The sequence below is a fragment of the Sus scrofa genome, chromosome 1 (genome assembly GCF_054392235.1).
Source record: "Sus scrofa isolate SSC_HxYL_T2T_F1_AM1 chromosome 1, Sscrofa_HxYL_maternal_Yorkshire_Landrace_v2.0, whole genome shotgun sequence".
Lineage (NCBI taxonomy): Eukaryota > Metazoa > Chordata > Mammalia > Artiodactyla > Suidae > Sus > Sus scrofa.
In genome coordinates, this window is record NC_139383.1 from 154608227 (window position 1) to 154625674 (window position 17448).

The 17448-nt window shown below is 43.7% G+C and overlaps 1 protein-coding gene across 1 annotated transcript in view; it reads left to right on the plus strand.

Annotated features, from left to right (window-relative positions):
* TRPM1 (transient receptor potential cation channel subfamily M member 1) overlaps window positions 1–17448 on the plus strand; it is a 138320-nt gene that overhangs the window by 68621 nt on the left and 52251 nt on the right. Inside the window, exons 7-13 of the mRNA XM_085013924.1 lie at window positions 1492–1666; window positions 2096–2219; window positions 2983–3055; window positions 3923–4023; window positions 14019–14192; window positions 15612–15746; window positions 16952–17002. Coding sequence (XP_084870050.1) covers window positions 1492–1666; window positions 2096–2219; window positions 2983–3055; window positions 3923–4023; window positions 14019–14192; window positions 15612–15746; window positions 16952–17002 — 833 coding nt within the window. The remainder of the gene's footprint in view (window positions 1–1491; window positions 1667–2095; window positions 2220–2982; window positions 3056–3922; window positions 4024–14018; window positions 14193–15611; window positions 15747–16951; window positions 17003–17448) is intronic.

Consider the following 17448-nt stretch of genomic DNA (forward strand, 5'->3'; position numbering starts at 1 on the left):
CCTTTGCCCAGGGTTCTGAGTGGGGCAGGGACAGCAAAGGGGTGCTCAGTCGTCACCTTCCACAGCTTGGAGATCCAGGGGTCCAGCCTAAACCATGAAGAACCAGTTCTCCTCTCTTTCTAGAAAAGAAGGAGATTTAGCCACTGAGGTCCTGAAGATCTTGAATGCCAAGCCTTGCTGGGGTTGGAAATTTCAAGGAGAGGGTCTTTGTCATCTTGGTCCATTTCTCAAGCATCTCTTGGCCAGGGCCTTCTTGGCACAAAGCAACCTCTCAGTGCAAAGCTACTAACATGAACACAACTGAGATTACTCTGGGAGGAGACAACAAAGTTGTTAAATGTATTTAAGAGCTCCCAACTATAGAAATGCATTGTGGAAGCAAGCCAGAAACTCTGAATTTCCCCACTTGAAAATCGTCGGCCACTTTCTCCCAACTGTGCTGGCAGATTTTATCCGAAGGCCTTCAGAGCTCTGAGGCCCCTTGGTCTCCCACTCACCGTCTGCTAAGATTGATCAAATAACTCCCATCGCATCTACCAGACACCTGGGGAAACATGCTCAGAACGTAGTCTGCCATGGCCAGTTTGGGGTGAAAGTGCAAAGGAGACAAACTTGTCTCTGCCACCTCTTCACTCCCAGCCTTCTCTCTCAGGAATCCTCTGCCATCTCCTGCTTCCCGAGCCCACCTTTCCAGTTCTGCCACCAAAAGTTAGTCTGTCCTACCATGTTCCTGAAGAGTCCTGCATCCATAAAGATGGAGGGAGGATTCTGGTACCAAAGTATTAAGTGATGGGCTAGTGGTGGTCCAAGGATTTGCCCTCCTGGACCTGGAGGCAGCATCAACTACAGCATTGCACACCTGCATACCACTTGCAGCTTACAAAATACCTTGATACCTGAACATTTTCTTATACTCTATATCTATTGCTCCTTTAGGAGGTAGAGGAAGACCTGTGATGACTCACCTTTTACAGATGGTCCTCTGCAGTTCAGGGCAGCCTGGTGATTGGCCCTATGTTTCAAGGTTAAGTGAGAGGCCAGGTGTTGAATGGAGCTCTGCTATCTATGGTTTGCATACATTTCGCTGCATTGTTCTTTAAGGGACAGCCATCCAGGGAGGGAATTTCACCTGGGTAGAACAGCAGGGAGGTGTTCTTTTAGCGAGAAGAATCTTTAGTGTTTCTCACATCTCACCTTGAAGTAGCCTGTATGCTACTTCAGGCGAGTTATACATGGAGATATACATGGAGTTTAACCACATGTGATTCAGAAAGTTCGGAATTTTAAGGCTCTGGTTTTTCCAACAAGGCCATGATATGGGATTTGAATAAAAGAAGGTAAGCAGTCATCACCTCCCGAGTTCCTTCATGTCTCCTGGTAAACACTGACTCTGTATAAAGCATCTGTCCAGGCATACATTTCAAGAACTAGAGTGAGTGTGCAGACAAAGCCATGACCGTGGTCTGAATGCAGATGTGCTGTGTGTTGCAGGGCTGGGGCAGGGTGTGCCCGTCGTGGGCCTCGTGGTGGAAGGGGGCCCGAACGTGGTTTCCATCGTCCTGGAGTATCTCCGAGAAGACCCTCCAGTCCCCGTGGTGGTCTGTGATGGCAGCGGCCGTGCCTCGGACATCCTATCCTTTGCACACAAGTACTCTGAAGAAGGAGGGTAGGATTTCTGACACGTTACAAGGGGTGGGGTTTTAACCGCCTTCTTGTTAGTCCCAGAGGAAATCACGATCCGTTTTGCCACTCCAAAAATGTAAAATAAGGACGATTTACTGGCTCTCCTCTCCTACTTTCGTGGGTCAGCAAGTGAGGGAGCTCTCAAGAGCCTGATGTTTCTTACAAATTCTTTCTTGGAGGGAATTCACTCTCTTCCAACTTCATTTTCCCTTATAAGGTTTTCAGCAAGCCTGGAATTTAGGACAAGTGTGAGTGCAGTTTTTGACTATGGTCCCTTTTTGTCTCCTGTCCCGGAATACCCTCCAATGGCGGAATTTCAAATCAACACCAGACAGGCATAGCGATGTCTGATTTATTCATGTTTGAATTTCACCCATATTGTTTCCTTCTCTTTCCCATGTCCTTTGAATAGGATCATCAATGACTCCCTCAAGGATCAGCTTCTAGTTACCATTCAGAAAACATTTAATTACAGCAAGACACAATCACATCAGCTGTTTGCGATTATCATGGAGTGCATGAAAAAGAAAGAACTCGTAAGTGTCTTGAGTTAATTTCTAAATCAGCTCCACAGAGAGAATTGTGTTTCCTTTCTAATTCTGCCCACGTGTGTAGGATGGAGTTGTTCCTAGTTTCGTTTGCCCTTTTTCCAAGAGGGAGTTTACAGATTCTGACCCCAGTGGCAGTTCCGTACATGTGAGGGAAGCAGACTAAGCACAGACGAGCTATTTGGAAGAGGGACCCAGTGCTTTCAGCTCCTGTAAGCGTTAGGGGACACCCAGCCACATCCCACCAATTCTGAAACTCAATATCAATTAGATTTAAAGCATCAATGAATGATGCTTTTAGGTGTGCTTACAAAAGTCCACCAAATACACTCATTTCTCACTTTTTGCCTCCTTAATTATGCTTACAAGACATGGGCACTATTGTACACATAAGACAAACTCTTTGAAATTCTAAGTGGACAAGTTTCCTCCAAAGATATTGACCTGAGTAGAGATGATTTTATCATCTGCAGTAGAGGTCAGATATTGGAGTGGACATCCTGCCTGGGCTCCCTCAGCTCTCAATGGGGGTAAATAATTAAATAAGATCCAGGCAAGGATTCAAAATCAGGAAGAGCAGTGTAATCCTTTCTGGATGGAAATCAAAAGCGCCTGGTGTAAAATCATTTCACTCTCAAGGATGGTCACAGCATTATCAGCCTCTGTGGTCCTTTTTTAACCCCCCCCCCCCCCCGCCGCCCCTTGTTTTCCATTTTGCTTTACTCAGTCTTTCCACGATTAACGTTTTCAGGTCACTGTGTTTAGAATGGGTTCCGAAGGTCAGCAAGACATCGAGATGGCAATTTTAACCGCCCTGTTGAAAGGTAAGCTCTCAGGAAACGACCTCCCTGGAGCTCTGCTTATAGCGGGAACATCCCTCCTGCTCTGCTCCTGCCAGGAACTGTGTCTATTGGGGATGGAACCCCGAGCCAGCCAGGGCGCCTAGAGGTATCTTGGTATAAAGCCCTGGTAAAATGATGAGGCTTAAAATGGGTTTCTTGGGAGGGAGACTTTTGGGGGGTGGGGTGAGGATGGGGGCGGGCAATATACTGTGATAGGCTGAAGTCAAAAACCAGTTACCATTTGTAACTAGTTCATAGAGGTTTGAATTCCTAGAGGGTAATTGTGAAACAGTTTTTCACATGTGATCCCTGCATCCCAATTTCCCCGGCCCACTCCTAATGACAGGTTGCCACCTGGCTGATCATGGGGTCACCTCTGTGCTCCACTATGAAGGGTAGGGGGCAGAAGGAGAGGGGAGCAGATGTCATGTGGGTTGGCTGCCTGGAAGTGCTGAGCTGGTCCTCCTGCAGTGGAGGCTGGCGCCCCTGGGCTATGCTCCCCTTCACCTGGGGCCTGAAGGAGCAGTGCTCCTAGGCCTGGCCTGGCAAAGGTCTGGGCGGTCCCAGGGCTCCTGCCCTCATGTGGAGGAGCGTCCTAGAGTCACTGGCTTCCTCCTCTGTCTATGTTGAGCTGGCAAGAAAAGAAGTTGCCTCCACTCTCCTTCCGAGCAGCTCTTTGAGGATACGGAGTCCCCAGTTTGGGGGCCTGAATGATCCCCCAGGGACAGCAGTGCTTAGTCCCAGGCCCATTATGAGCCTGGCCTGGGGAAGCCCAAGCTCCCTTCCCAGCCCCTGCCACCCCCAAGGTCCAGACAGGGAGTGAGAAATGCCCCATTTCTTGCCTTCCAGGAACAAACGCATCAGCCCCAGACCAGCTGAGCTTGGCTCTGGCTTGGAACCGTGTAGACATAGCTCGAAGCCAGATCTTTGTCTTTGGACCCCGCTGGCCGGTGAAACTTAGTGTTTTTCAATTCATACCATTTATCATGACTTTGTACAGATGATATATGTTCCCCCTTGTGTCATGGATCTCAGGAAGTTATCTGGGGTTTCTGATGAGCCAGTGTAGAATTATCAGGTTTATTAGGAGATGCTGCTATTTAATTTCAAAGAACTAGCAAGTAAGAGCTACTGGTACTAACAGATTCAAACCAGGGCTCTTAAATAAGTGATCACTAAATATTTTATCATTCCTGGTGAACATGGGTTTTTACCCTTTGAAAGAAAAACTAGAAAGAAATAAGCTCTTTAAAATGAAAGACTAAGATTGCATTGACAGCATTGATTTTTCAAATTATGTTCCATGAAACCCCAGAGGCCTTGGTAGCTCTGTGTGTGTGTGACCTTTGTGTGTGGTCTTTGGTATATGGTGCGTGATGGTATATTGTGTGTGCGTATCTGCATAGCATGTGTATAGTGTGTGTAATGTGTGTGTGGGGGTGTGGTGTGTGATTATGCCAGAGTTTAGCGTGCATGCATGTGTGTGTGTGTGGTGTAAGTCTGTGAGATCTGTGTGTGGCACAATGGGTGTGGTATGGGAGTGTGTGTATGCAGAATGGCCATGTGTGAGGCATGTGTAAGGCTAAGCAGCTCCTAACCTCCCCCTCCTTCAATCAAAGCAGTTTCTTTGATGGGTTTTGTAGACTGGGACTCAGAAAATTTTTATTCGCAAAAAGGGCTCAGCTGCTTTAAAAGGGCTTTGAAATACCTAGAGGGATCATGCCAACGTTAAAAACCGTATTTCTCAAAACAAGCCTGGCATAACCCTGCAAAATGCATTTCATTTTTCACTATCCTTTCTCTGATTAGTGTGAAGAGTTTATGGACTCCAAGGAGTGTGTTCAAGGAGTAAGATACAGGGTCAAGGGGGAGGCTTGCGTGTGTTGAATTATACAAATTAAGAAGAACAATATACCTTAAATATTTTAATTTCCTTTTGAATGTCCTTGTTTTTCCAGTGTTGGTAAAGGACTTCCGAACGAAATTAATTGCTCCATGGGTAGTTGTGAGGCAGACTCTGCTGTGGCAGAGAATCTAGGAGAGTCCATGCAGGATTGCAAGGGAAGACTCTGTCATGAGAGACCGTCTTCTCAAGAAGAGGGGTCCCAGCCCTTGTTTGGTTTTTTCTTTTTGAGGCTAGCTTTCTGCAGCTATACAGAGAGAGCCAGGCTTTCAGGATTACAGAAAGGACCTGACCCAGGGAACATGCCACACATGCAGGCCTTGCCTGGGGAAGTGATGGCCTGCATCTACCTTCTTGTTACAAAAGCAATAAGTAATTTATAGACAGTATAGAAAATACAGACAAGCAAAGGGAAGGAGACAAACACTCATGACCATATCACTGTAGAAAAACTTGGCACAATCATATGAGTTATAATTTTATTTTTCAGTCTTCTTTTGAAATTGAAGTATATTCAACTTGCAAAGTTGTGTTGGTTTCAGGTGTACAGCCAAGTGATTCAGTTATGCACATATTTTCTTTTCATCCTCTTTTCCATTATGGTTTATCACAGGATATTGAATTAATTCCCTGCACTATACAGTAGGACCTCGTTGTTTCTCCATCCTGCATATAAAAGTTTGCATGTGCTAATCCCAAACTCCCAGTCCTTCCCCCCCACCACCCCTCCCCTCGGCAACCACAGTCTGTCCTCTATGTCTGCGCATCTGTTTCTGTTTTGTAGATAAGTTCATTTGTGTCATGTTTTAGATTCCACGTATAAGTGATGTCATATCTTTTCACTCTCATGCTGGCACTAAATATTCTGTAACACCTTTTTCTTACTACTTAGTGTTCTTTGCTTTCCATTATCCAGTTAACATGTAAATATAGTTTGAAAAGCACATAGAAAAGCATAGCATGCAATGAAAAGCAGAGCCCTCATGCCCTGCTTCCCAAAGTCACCTAACTATCCCTGAGTTGTGGTTTCCTAGCAGTGGCCACTGTGCGTTGACCTAACACATTCTATCACTTTATCAATTAATCACGTGTAGATGTGTTCTTCAATTCTTCACTCAGAAAGAGAAGGAAGTCCCGGATACGATAACTGTCTGTTTATTTCTTTCATTGGTTATCCTGATGGCTTTGAACCATCTACTCGCTTCATCAGTGGTAGACTCCCATGTATAAAACGAGATTAGTAGCACTTTGCTCCAGCTTCCTTTCCACACACAGTGAAGTTCCCAATTCAGTCAGCCTCACCTTTCACATGATGGAGATGGTTAACAGTCACACGTTGTTCTGTAATCCTCATTCAGGTCTGTTTACATCCCATTGTTTAATCATCATGTTTTCATAGGAATCTTTTTAATTTTTATTTTTTACCAGTTGATGGATATTTGCTTCCAGTTCTTGACTGAGAACAAGTGAACAATAAATAATGTTTCTGTGAACATTTATGTGCCAGTCCTATGTAGACATACGTAGCCATTTCTTTTCAGATACCTAGGAGTGGAATTACTCTGTAGAATGGAAAATGTATGCTTATCTTTTTAAGAAACTACTTGTCTGTTTTTCCAAGGTGGGTGTAGCATTTAACATTCCCACCTGCGATGTAGGAGAATGTCTCCTTGTCCTTGGCAACATTTGGTATTGACAGATTTTTTTTTTTCATTTTATGGGCTCCACACATCATATGGAAGTTCCTGGGTCAGGGACTGAATCTGTTGGCACTGTGACCTACACCACAACTGTGGCAATGCCAGATGCTTTAATCCATTGTGCCGAGCATCAAACCTGAACCTCTGCAGCAACCTGAGCTGCTGCAGTCAGATTCTTAACCCACTGCACCATGGAAGAAGCGCCCAGACAGATTTTTTTTTTTTAATTTTAGCTATTCTAGTGATATGTAGTATTATCTCATTATGGTTTTTTTTTTTAAATTAATTAATTAAGATATATTTTTTATTCTCAATAAAGTAGGGACAGACTTCAAACAAATTCCTAATGTAATTCTCATTAAAAATATGTACATTTTAAAAAATTGAAGTATAGTTGATTTACAATGTTGCATTAGTTTCAGATGTATAGCAAAGCACTTCATATACATATAAATATATAAATATATATATTCTTTTTCAGATTATTTTCCCTTAAATGTTATTATAAGATATTAAATATAGTTGTGCTGTACAGTAGGTCATCACTTATATTTTATTTTTTAATTGAGATATAATTAACATATTACATATAAGTTTCAGGTATACAATATAATGATTCGGTATTTGTGTATATTATGAAATGATCACCACAAGTCTTGTGAACATTCATCACCACACACACTTAGAGTTTTTTCTTTTTTTTTTGCCTTTTAGGGCCGCACCCACAGCGTATGGAAGTTCCCAGACTAGGGGTCAAATCAGAGCTACAGCTGCCGGCCTACACCACAGCCACAGCAATTCGGGATCCAAGCTGCATCTGCGACCTACACCACAGCTCAAGGCAACGCCAGATCCTTAATCCACTGAGCAAGGACAGGGATCAAACCTGCGTCCTCATGGATACTAGTCAGATTCATTAACCCCTGAGCCATGATGGGAACTCCAGAATTTTTTTTCTTGTAATGAGAACTTTTAAGATCTACTCTCTTAGCAACTTTCAAATACACAATACAGTATTATTAGCTATAGTCACTATGCTGTGCATTTCATCCTTATGATGCTTATTTTATAACTGGAAGTTTATATCTTTTGACCATCTTCATCCATTTCACCTACTGCCATCCCCCAAACTAGGTGTTTACACTGACTCTAAAAGTGGAGAAACCAGCAGATTTTACTGTATGTACAGATTGTTCCCTGCTGGACCTAGTTATAACCCTTATTATGACTGAACCCATAATAAGGAAGGCCCTGGCTTAGTCCCCTGGGTCACACAAAGGAAAATACAAGTATCAAGGTTCTTACAGTCCATCAGTTGTTTAAAATTATATGACCTTTTAGTTTCCTATGCATTTGGACTATGACCTATTTAAATAGATAGATATTCGCTTTTCCTTGCATTTCTAATTGATTCTTTTTTCTTCTCAGCATATGCCTTATGCCATTAAGACTATCTAGTCTCCTAATTATTACTGTCCATTGAGTGGAATTCCCCTTCTTCCTGTAGAGTTTTCAAAACCTCTTGTTTTTCTGCTTGCTCTCAAAATGTACTGCCCAGCTGTCCACATCAGACACCCCTGCACTGTTCTCTATGACAGGTTCATTGCTTCCTCCATTCCGGGTCCTCCTCTCTCTAAGAGCTCTTCTTCAATTGGCTGAAGTATATCTTTAAGTAATTTTTTCATAAAAGTGGGTGGGAAGATAACCATTTTTTGTCTTTCTTATTTCATTTAATTTTATTTTTTAAAACTATAGTTGATTTACAATATTGTATCAATTTCTGCTGTACAGCAAAGTGACCCAGTTTTTTATATATGTATATGTGTGTGTGTCTGTGTATATTCATATATATGTGTATGTATACATATATACACATTCTTTTTCTCTCCCCCATTATGTTCTATCCAATGAGAGTGGATATCATTCCTTGTGCTACACAGTAGGACTTCATTGCCCATCCTTTGGAAAGATAATAGTTTGCATCTACTAACCCCAAAGTCCCAGTCCATCCTACTCCCTCCTCCTCATCCTTGGCAACCACAAGTCTGTTCTCTATCATTCTTTGTCTTTATATGTCTGGAAAAACTCATATTGCCATGTGATTTGCCTCCAACCAAGGATGAAATACATCTTCCCCCAGATGTATTTTGAGGTTTGCTCTTTTCTGCGGTGTTTATAAATTTCGCAAGGACACATCTTCTCCTTCAAACAAATGAAAGTGAAATGTGCAGAGAATACAAACGCAAGGACTTATCAATCACTGTTCATGTGGCCATTCATTCTGCTTGGCTGTCAAAAGCCCCTTTATGCTAAAGACCCCGGTCTTTACTCAGCTCTGTACTATTTTCTTCTTTGGCTTCTTTGAGTATTTCAACATTAGTCTTCTCTCTCTTCCCATGGAATTTCTATTAGTTAAGCAAATGTTGATTCCCCCGGGTTCATCCTCCATTTTCTCCTTTCTATTGCCCTGTCATTTTGCAGGATGTTTTTGGACATCCCAACTTTTTCCTTAGCTTTTTTTTTAAATTGTTTTTTAAATTTTAGGTAATCATATGTTTTATAGCTAAGAAAGCTTTCCTCTTTCCTGATGGTCTCATTTTCATGTCAGCCCATTTTCATCTCATGAATATAGTATCCAAGGGTAAAAAAAAAAAAAAAAAAAAATCAGACTTTTTGAAGTCCTCTTCTGTTTCCTGGATTATCTCTACTTTTTCCCTGGTTGGCTGTTCATTTTGTCCTTTTCTGTAGCAGATCCTTGTTTGCCCATCCCCATTTTAGAATGATGAACAAGACTAAGTATAAGAAGCCCATTTTCCCGGTAAGTTTTTCTCTTTCCTGAGAAGACTGACCAAAAATTCCCCACTAGGAGGGGTTGTGTCCGCTGAACAGCTTGGCTTTGCCCTGAGCAGACTGGAGCAGGCTGGAGCTACTGTGCTGGACCTTTCTATGCAGACCCTCCAGATTCTTCAGCAGACATTCTTCTTGGTTTCGCCTGGGGGTGAAGCCCAAGAACGCAGCTGCTCTGCACCCCCCCCCCCACACTCCCCTACCCTCCACACTGGGGAGGTGGTATAGGCATAGGAGAGGGAGTGGGTGTCTCCGGCTCTGTAGACAATCCTTTATTAATCATCATGCTTTCTACCCACCATTAACTCTCATTCTTTGGAAATCTAGTCCCACCTCCACTGGTCCCCCCACATTACCCATTCTGGGCTTCAGCTCACTCTCCACAGTTTTAACTGCCCAACAGTATTTCCAGAAATGTGTTAATAGCTCTGGGTTGCCTCTTCTCCCTGAAATGGATTTTTCTTTTCCATAGTCCTCTACTCTCACTTCCATGGGGCAGGGGGGAAAGCAGGAACACATGATCAAGACCACAACCTGGAGCCAAAAGGTTTTCTTTGTCTTCCCACAATCAGGTATATGGTCTGCAAAGTTTTCCATTAATAGTTGAAGTGCTCCATCAACTATATGCCTATGGCCCTGTAGTCCGTCTAGAATTCTGGATATAATAGAGTCTGTGGTAGGAAGGGCTTGGGAATTACTGTATGATAAGGAGTTACTGTTGTGGCTCAGTGGGTTAAGGACCTGATGGCACCAGGGAAGACCTTGCTGAAAAAGTGGTGTTTATACTGACACCTGACGAGTGAATAAATGCTGACCAGGGACAAGAGAAGGAGAAGCACCTTCCATGGAGAGAGAGGAACATAAGAGGGGCTGAGGCAAGAAAGAACTGGATATTTTCAACTTACTGACTGAAGAGAGCGGAGAGGCTAGTATGGCTAGAAGGCAGAGTGAGAAGAGGGTAACTGGGGGGAGGCTGCAAGCTAATCAGGAGATGCACACTTCAGAACACTGCAGGCCAACCCTGGACAGAAAGAACTTGGGGATCCACTTGCGGACTTTCTTTTTTTAAACAACAATAAACATGTACTATCTCACCCAGAGTCTGTGGGTCAGGAATTTGGGAATGGCTTGCTGGGTATTTCATACTCAGAGGCTATAGCCCAGCTGTAGGCTTAGGGCTACCATCATTTGATGGCTTGACTGGGGCTGGAGGATCCAATTCAGGATGGCTCACTAAACTGAGGGCAAGTTGATTCTGGCTGTTGGCTGAGGGTCTCAGTTCCTTCCCATGTGGCCGCTCCATCAGGCTGCTTGATGTGGCCTTCACAATGAGGTGGCTGGCAATTTTTGCTTTTCCTTCTGGTCTCTTCCATTTGTTTTTTTCCCAACTGCTGTATAATCTTGTTGCTTTTTTCCCAATTTTTTATTGTGGTAAAAGATATTTAAGTAAAAGAGTACAGCTCAGTGGGATTAAATAATTGACATTGCTCTGCCACTATCACCACCATCCATCCACAGACCACTTTCTGTCTTGCAAGACTGAAACTCAGCACCCATTAAACAATAACCCTCCCACTTCTTCCTTCCCCAGCCCTTGGCACCTCCATTCTCTTTTTGTCTCTATGAATTTCACTGGTCTATATACCTCATACAGGTGGAATCATACAATATTTATCCTTTTTGTGACTGGCTTACTTCACTGAGCATAATGTTCTCCAGGTTCATCCATGTTATAGCAGGTGTTAGAATTTCCTTCTTTTTTTAAGGCTTGATTATATTCCATTATATGCAGAGATCCATTCAGTCATTGATGGGCAGCTGGTTGCTTCTACCTTTTATCCATTTTGAGTAATGCTGCTATGATGATGGGTATACAAATGTTTCTTTAAGACCCTGTTTTAAATTCTTTGGGGCATATACCCAGAACTAGAATTGTTGGATCATAGGATAATTCTATTTTTAATTTTTTGAGGAGCTGCTAAATTTTTCCACAGCAGCTGAGCCATTTTACATTCCCTCTAACAATTGTACAAGGGTTCCAATCTCTCCACATTCCAGCAAAACCTCATTGTTTTTAATAGGGTCATCCTAATGAGTGTGCGGTTATATCTTATTGTGGATTTGATTTCCATTTGCCTAATGATTAGTATTTGAAGCATCTTTTCATGCGCTTGTTGGCCACTTATATACCTTTCTTCAAGAAATGCCTGTTGAAGTCATTTGCTCATCTTTAAATCAGGCTGGTTGTTTTTTGGCTGTTGCGTGTTACAAGTCCTATAAATTCTGTATTTTAGTCTCTCATCAAGCATATAATTTGCAAATATTTTTACCATTTGGTAGGTTGCCTTTACTCTGTTTATAGTGTCTTTTGACAAACAAAAATTTTTGATTTTGATGAATTACCATTAGTCTATTTTTCTTTTGTTGTCTGTGCTTTGAGTGTCATATCCAATAAATCACTGCCAAATGTAATGCATGAAGCTTTTGCCCTATGTTTTCCTCCAAGGGTTTTATAATTTTAGCTTTTACATCTAGATCTTTGATCCATTTTGAGTTAAGCTTTGGAGGTGATATTAGATAAGGGTTCAACTTCATTCTTTCACACATGGATATCCTATTTTCAACACACCACAGCTGAACACTGTGTCCTTTTTTGCACAAAGGACCATAATGGTCCATTTGTATGAAGAGTCAGCCAGGACACTATTTCATCCACTTCTCTGTGTGGACCAGGAACCACACAAACATGGACGCTGCCTTCCGTGCAATCTCTGTCCCATCCTACTGAAGGATATTAAGCAAGAGTTGCATGATTCCAATTACAGCTTAAAGATCACTCTAGACCTAATGCATTATTTAGAAGATGCATTAAGTGTGTGCAATGGCAGTTGGGAGGAGTCCTGTTATTGAGGTAATTCAGGTGAGAGACGCCCCCTTGGGCAAAGGCCGAGAAGTCAAGAATTAGGATTCAGCAATGTTTAGCATTAATCATGACTGCACTTAGAATGGAAGAGGGGCATTCCCATCGTGGCACAGTGGAAACAAATCCGACTAGGAACCATGAGGTTGCGGGTTCGATCCCTGGCCCTGCTCAGTGGGTTAAGGATCCAGCGTTACTGTGAACTGTGGTGTAGGTCGCAGACGTGGCTCGGACCCAGAGTTGCTGTGGCTCTGGTGTAGGCCAGTGGCTACAGTTCCAATTAGACCCCTATCCTGGGAACCTCCATAAGCTGCTTGTATGGCCCTAAAAAGGACAACAAGACCAAAAAAAAAAAAAAAATGGAGAAGGCATGTGGGGGGAGCCAGGTGTCAGCCATCTCCCCAGTTTTCTGGGTTACCACTTCCCTGAAATCAAGCACCAGAAGAGGAGTAGGTTGAGGGGAAGATCCAAGTGTGGATTTGGACATCTCAAGCTGAGGGAGCCTTTGAGACATGCACGTGGAGGTGCTAAGGAGGCAGCAGGAACTTTGAGGAGAAAGGGGGACCAAAGGCAGGAAGGAGAGGTCACGTGCAAATAAATGGGGGCTGGCAGTGTGAGCCTAGATGAGGCTGCTGAGGGAGAGGAGGGTGGAAGGAAGAAGACCAAGGACTGAGCCCTGAGGAGCCTGGACATTCACACTTGCACTGAGAAGCCATGGTTGGATGGGAAACCTGGAGTTTCAATGCCGAAGACACCAAGAAGAGGATTGAGGGGGAAGCTATCATAGTCAGACAGGTTGGCCTGGGAAACACCCAGAAGGTGGCACCAGCAGGGCCTCAAGTACCACACTTGGAGCCCTGGACAACAGCAGAGCATGTGGGGAACAGGGAAGGGGTGGAGGGGAGAGATACTCTGAGTGCGGACCAGTTTGGCTGGAGGAGAGGGTAAGTCTGGCAAGATAGGACAGCAGCTGGGGGTTCGAGGTCATTTCATATCTCAGGGTCTGCACCAGCACCACATTTCCCCTGATCCCCAAGAGACCAGGTCCTTCTGAGTACAGCACCATCTCGCCTTGACCATCCAGCTGTCACCATGCTGGGTGCCCCCAGGAGACCTCTACCCACCATCTACATACCATGGTTTTCTCCTGTCTCCATGGGAAGCTGCAGGCACTTCTCTTTTGTGCCTTTGAACTTACCTCCCAGCATCCTTTCCTTTGGGTAAAAACACACTTCAATGAAAATGACAGCCACTTTAAGTACACGAATGCACTTGGTCAAGCACATAAGTAAGAGTAGGTCACGAGATCAGCACCTTCGTCAGACACCTGGCCTGTAACAGCTGAGTGTGGTGTGCATATGAGTGCTCATGGATTTACAAATACATATGCCTCTGTGTGCCTGCATGCATGTCTGTGCATGTATACTCATGTTTGCACGAGTGTGTGTGCACGTGTAACCCTGTGTGTGAGTGCCTGTGCATGAGCCTGCAGAAGGGAGGGAAGGTCCATGCGCTTATTCTGGGACATGGGGTGGCTTTAATTCCTTTCCTAACTCCAATTGCTGTGGACTGCAGCCCTTGGGAAGTCTGGCCCCCCCGACAGATAGCAAGGCCATGGAGAAGGAGAAGAAGCCTCCCACAGCGACCACCAAAGGGGGCAGAGGAAAAGGCAAAGGCAAGAAGAAAGGGAAGGTGAAGGAGGAGGCGGAGGAAGAAACTGACCCCCGAAAGCTGGAGCTGCTGAACTGGGTATGTGGGACATCTCCACTTCCTTCATGGGCGCTTGAGGACCTTGGAGCCCATTCTCCTTCTTCAGGGAAAGAAGCCATTCGTACTGCCTTTGCTATGGCCCCATGCAGGGCCCCGAGCCCATGAGGCAGTGGGCAAGCTGATGGGATAGTGTCAGTATTTCAAGTGGCTGTCAGGGTGTCACAAACAGCAAACATTCCTGCTGTGGAAGAGAATGAAGTCACTCAGAAGGGAGGCCCAGGCCACCTTGCCCAACAGTGGCTCTCTCTGCCTGGCAGACACACAGATGCTTGCTTCGTGGTAAAATGGGAAACGAACCAAGCGTTACTGAATAAATGCAGTTTGAGAACAAAAGGCAGAGCCTGTGATTGGGGTGTGGGGGTAACTGTAGTCCGCTGGGCTGGAGGCTGGGCCACTCATCACCCCTGGTTCCCGCCTGGCTGCTGTCAGGACACAGCAGGACAGGGCGCTGGGCCTGCACACTGACGTGACTGGCATCATTACGTCACGTCACCCTGGTAGCACGCGGTGTGCCCACGGGAATTCTCAATCAAGGAAATAATCTCTCTCATGCAAAATGTCACATTACACTGAGTGTGGTCATTTCCACCATTGTTAAAGGGCAGAGACATAAATGATAATTAATAGTATATAAGATGTTATAATCTACCACCTCCAAAAAAAAAAAATTGGAGATGGGAGTTTGGAGATTCACGTACTGATTGCAATTTTATTTTGAAAAGAAGGCTACAACTTACATGGTTTTTCTTTCTCATGTTCATGTTACAATTCTTTTTTTTTATTTTTCTTTTTTTTTTTCTTTTTTTTTTTGCTGTATCCATGACATATGGAGGTTCCTGGGTTAGAGATCAAACCTATAATCTGAGCCATAGCAGTGACAATGCAAGGCCACCAGAAAACTCCCAATCAACTCTATTTTGAGTAATAGTAATAAAAAAAAAAACCTGGACACTGGAGAGCAATACCAATTTGGCTGTCATTTTGAATCCTTTTCACTTTGAAATCTTTCAAATTTTTTTTTTTAATAATTGCATCAGATTTATTTCTGGTTTCTTTTTCTTTTTTCTTTTTTTTGGTTGATTTACAATGTTCTGTCAATTTCTGCCCTACAGCAAAGTGACCCAGTCGAATATATACATACACATTCTTTTTCTCACATTATCCTCCATAATGTTCCATCACAAGTGACTAGGAAATCTTTCAAACTTTGATGGTTGGATAGGACACATAGGGACAAATGGAAAAGGAAGAAGAGGGGCAATGGGGCATGGTTACTCACAACAAAGGGCAAAGAGAGCCTCCTTCAGGATGCTGTATGTCAGGCGTGGGAAGATGCCTTCCAAGAGCTCCCAGAATCCCCCTGCCCAGTACTCATGCCACTGTGCTGGGCTCGCACAGGTGAATGCTCTGGAACAGGCCATGCTGGATGCACTGGTCTTAGACCGTGTGGACTTTGTGAAACTCCTAATTGAAAATGGAGTCAACATGCAACATTTTCTCACCATCCCAAGGCTGGAAGAGCTTTATAACACGGTGAGTATTCCAGAAGCGGGGAGTGGGTGGAGTGGAGCTAGCCTTCAGTATATGCTTACCAAGTGTGCATGTGATGCAGAAATGCACTCAGAAGAGCATCCCCATCAGAACACAGGCTTCAGCTGCAGCGCCTTTGTTTCACAGGTGACTGCTCTCATCTGCCACGCGCCTGGTGGAGGGTCCCAGCCTCACAACCTCTGCCAGGCTACCAGCCATCCCATCTGTAGTATTAACTCAGCTATCGGGGGGGTGGTCCACAAGGGGCTAGCTTATATAAAGAAAGAGTCCAGTTCCCCGAGTCATTAGAGGAGTGAAAATTTCCCAGGGTGGGCTTCCTTTGTTCCTGGGGACTCCCACTTTTTAGGAGACTTCAGTGAAAAATGTAAAACTGAGTCTGCACAGCAAGGAGCTCCTGCCATTAAAATGGAAGTGTTTAGATGAAATCCTCCTGGCCTGTATTATTATTGCAATATGAATCTTGAGAATTTACTTTTCCTTCCCCATTCTTCTTCTTTTTTTTTTTTTTTTTTTTTAGGGCCACACCCACGGCACGTGGAGGTTCCCAGGCTAGGCGTCTAATCCGAGCTACAGCTGCCAAGCCTACACCACAGCCACAGCAACACCAGATCCGAGCTGTGTCTGTGACCTACACCACAGCTCACAGAAATGCCGGATCCTTACGAACCCACAACCTCAAGTTTCCTAGTCAGATTTGTTTCCACTGTGCCACGACTGGAACTCCTCCTTCCCCATTCTAATATTTTAAGTAGCCAAAGTGGTCCTGGGCGGTTGCTTGCTAAAACTTGGTGAACTTTTAAGACAATATTGTACCTCATAAGATGCTCTTTAAAATAATTCAAGGAGTTCCCTGGTGGCTCAGTGGGTTAAGGATCTGGCATTATCACTGCCATGGCTCTGGTTACTACAGTGGCAAAGGTTCAACCTCTGGCTCAAGAACTTCTGCATGCCGTGGGTGCGGCCAAAAATAAATAAGTAAATACTATAATATCATTAGATAAAAACATATTTTAGAACATATTTAGGGATACTTCCTACCCATGACCAGTCCTGTCTCATAATAGAAACAGGCTGACAGTGGGTTACCTCCCAACTCTCACAATTCATTAATTTTACAAAGAGTTGAATTTTGCTCCAAGAGTTGAAGAGAAAAACATATTCACTATAGCTGAATGCTTCTCTTTCAGAGACTGGGTCCACCAAACACACTTCATTTACTGGTGAGAGATGTCAAAAAGGTCAGTCTTGGTTTTACAGTCCTTTAGCTATGGACATCTTTATTTTTTAATTTTTTATTATAGTTGATTTATAATGTTCTATCAATTTCTGCTGTACAGTGAAATGACCCAGTTTTATATCTTTTTCTCATATTATCTACTATGTTCTATAACAAGTGATTGGATATAGTCTCCTGTGCTATACAGCAGGATCTCATTGTTTATCCACTCCGAATGCAATACTTTGTATCTGCTAACCCCAAACTGGACATCTTTCAATAAGATACTTTTTAAAGCAATTTTTAAATGTCCAAATGTGTTGTCCCCTTAGAGGCATTAAAAAATCATGAATTCCTTTCTCCGTAAAGAGTTTACTTTAAAAAAATTTAATCTCCTTTAAGTGCTATTTTCATTTCTCATACAGTGGGCTTGCGCTGGATGACTATTTGATTGAGGGCTGGCACCGT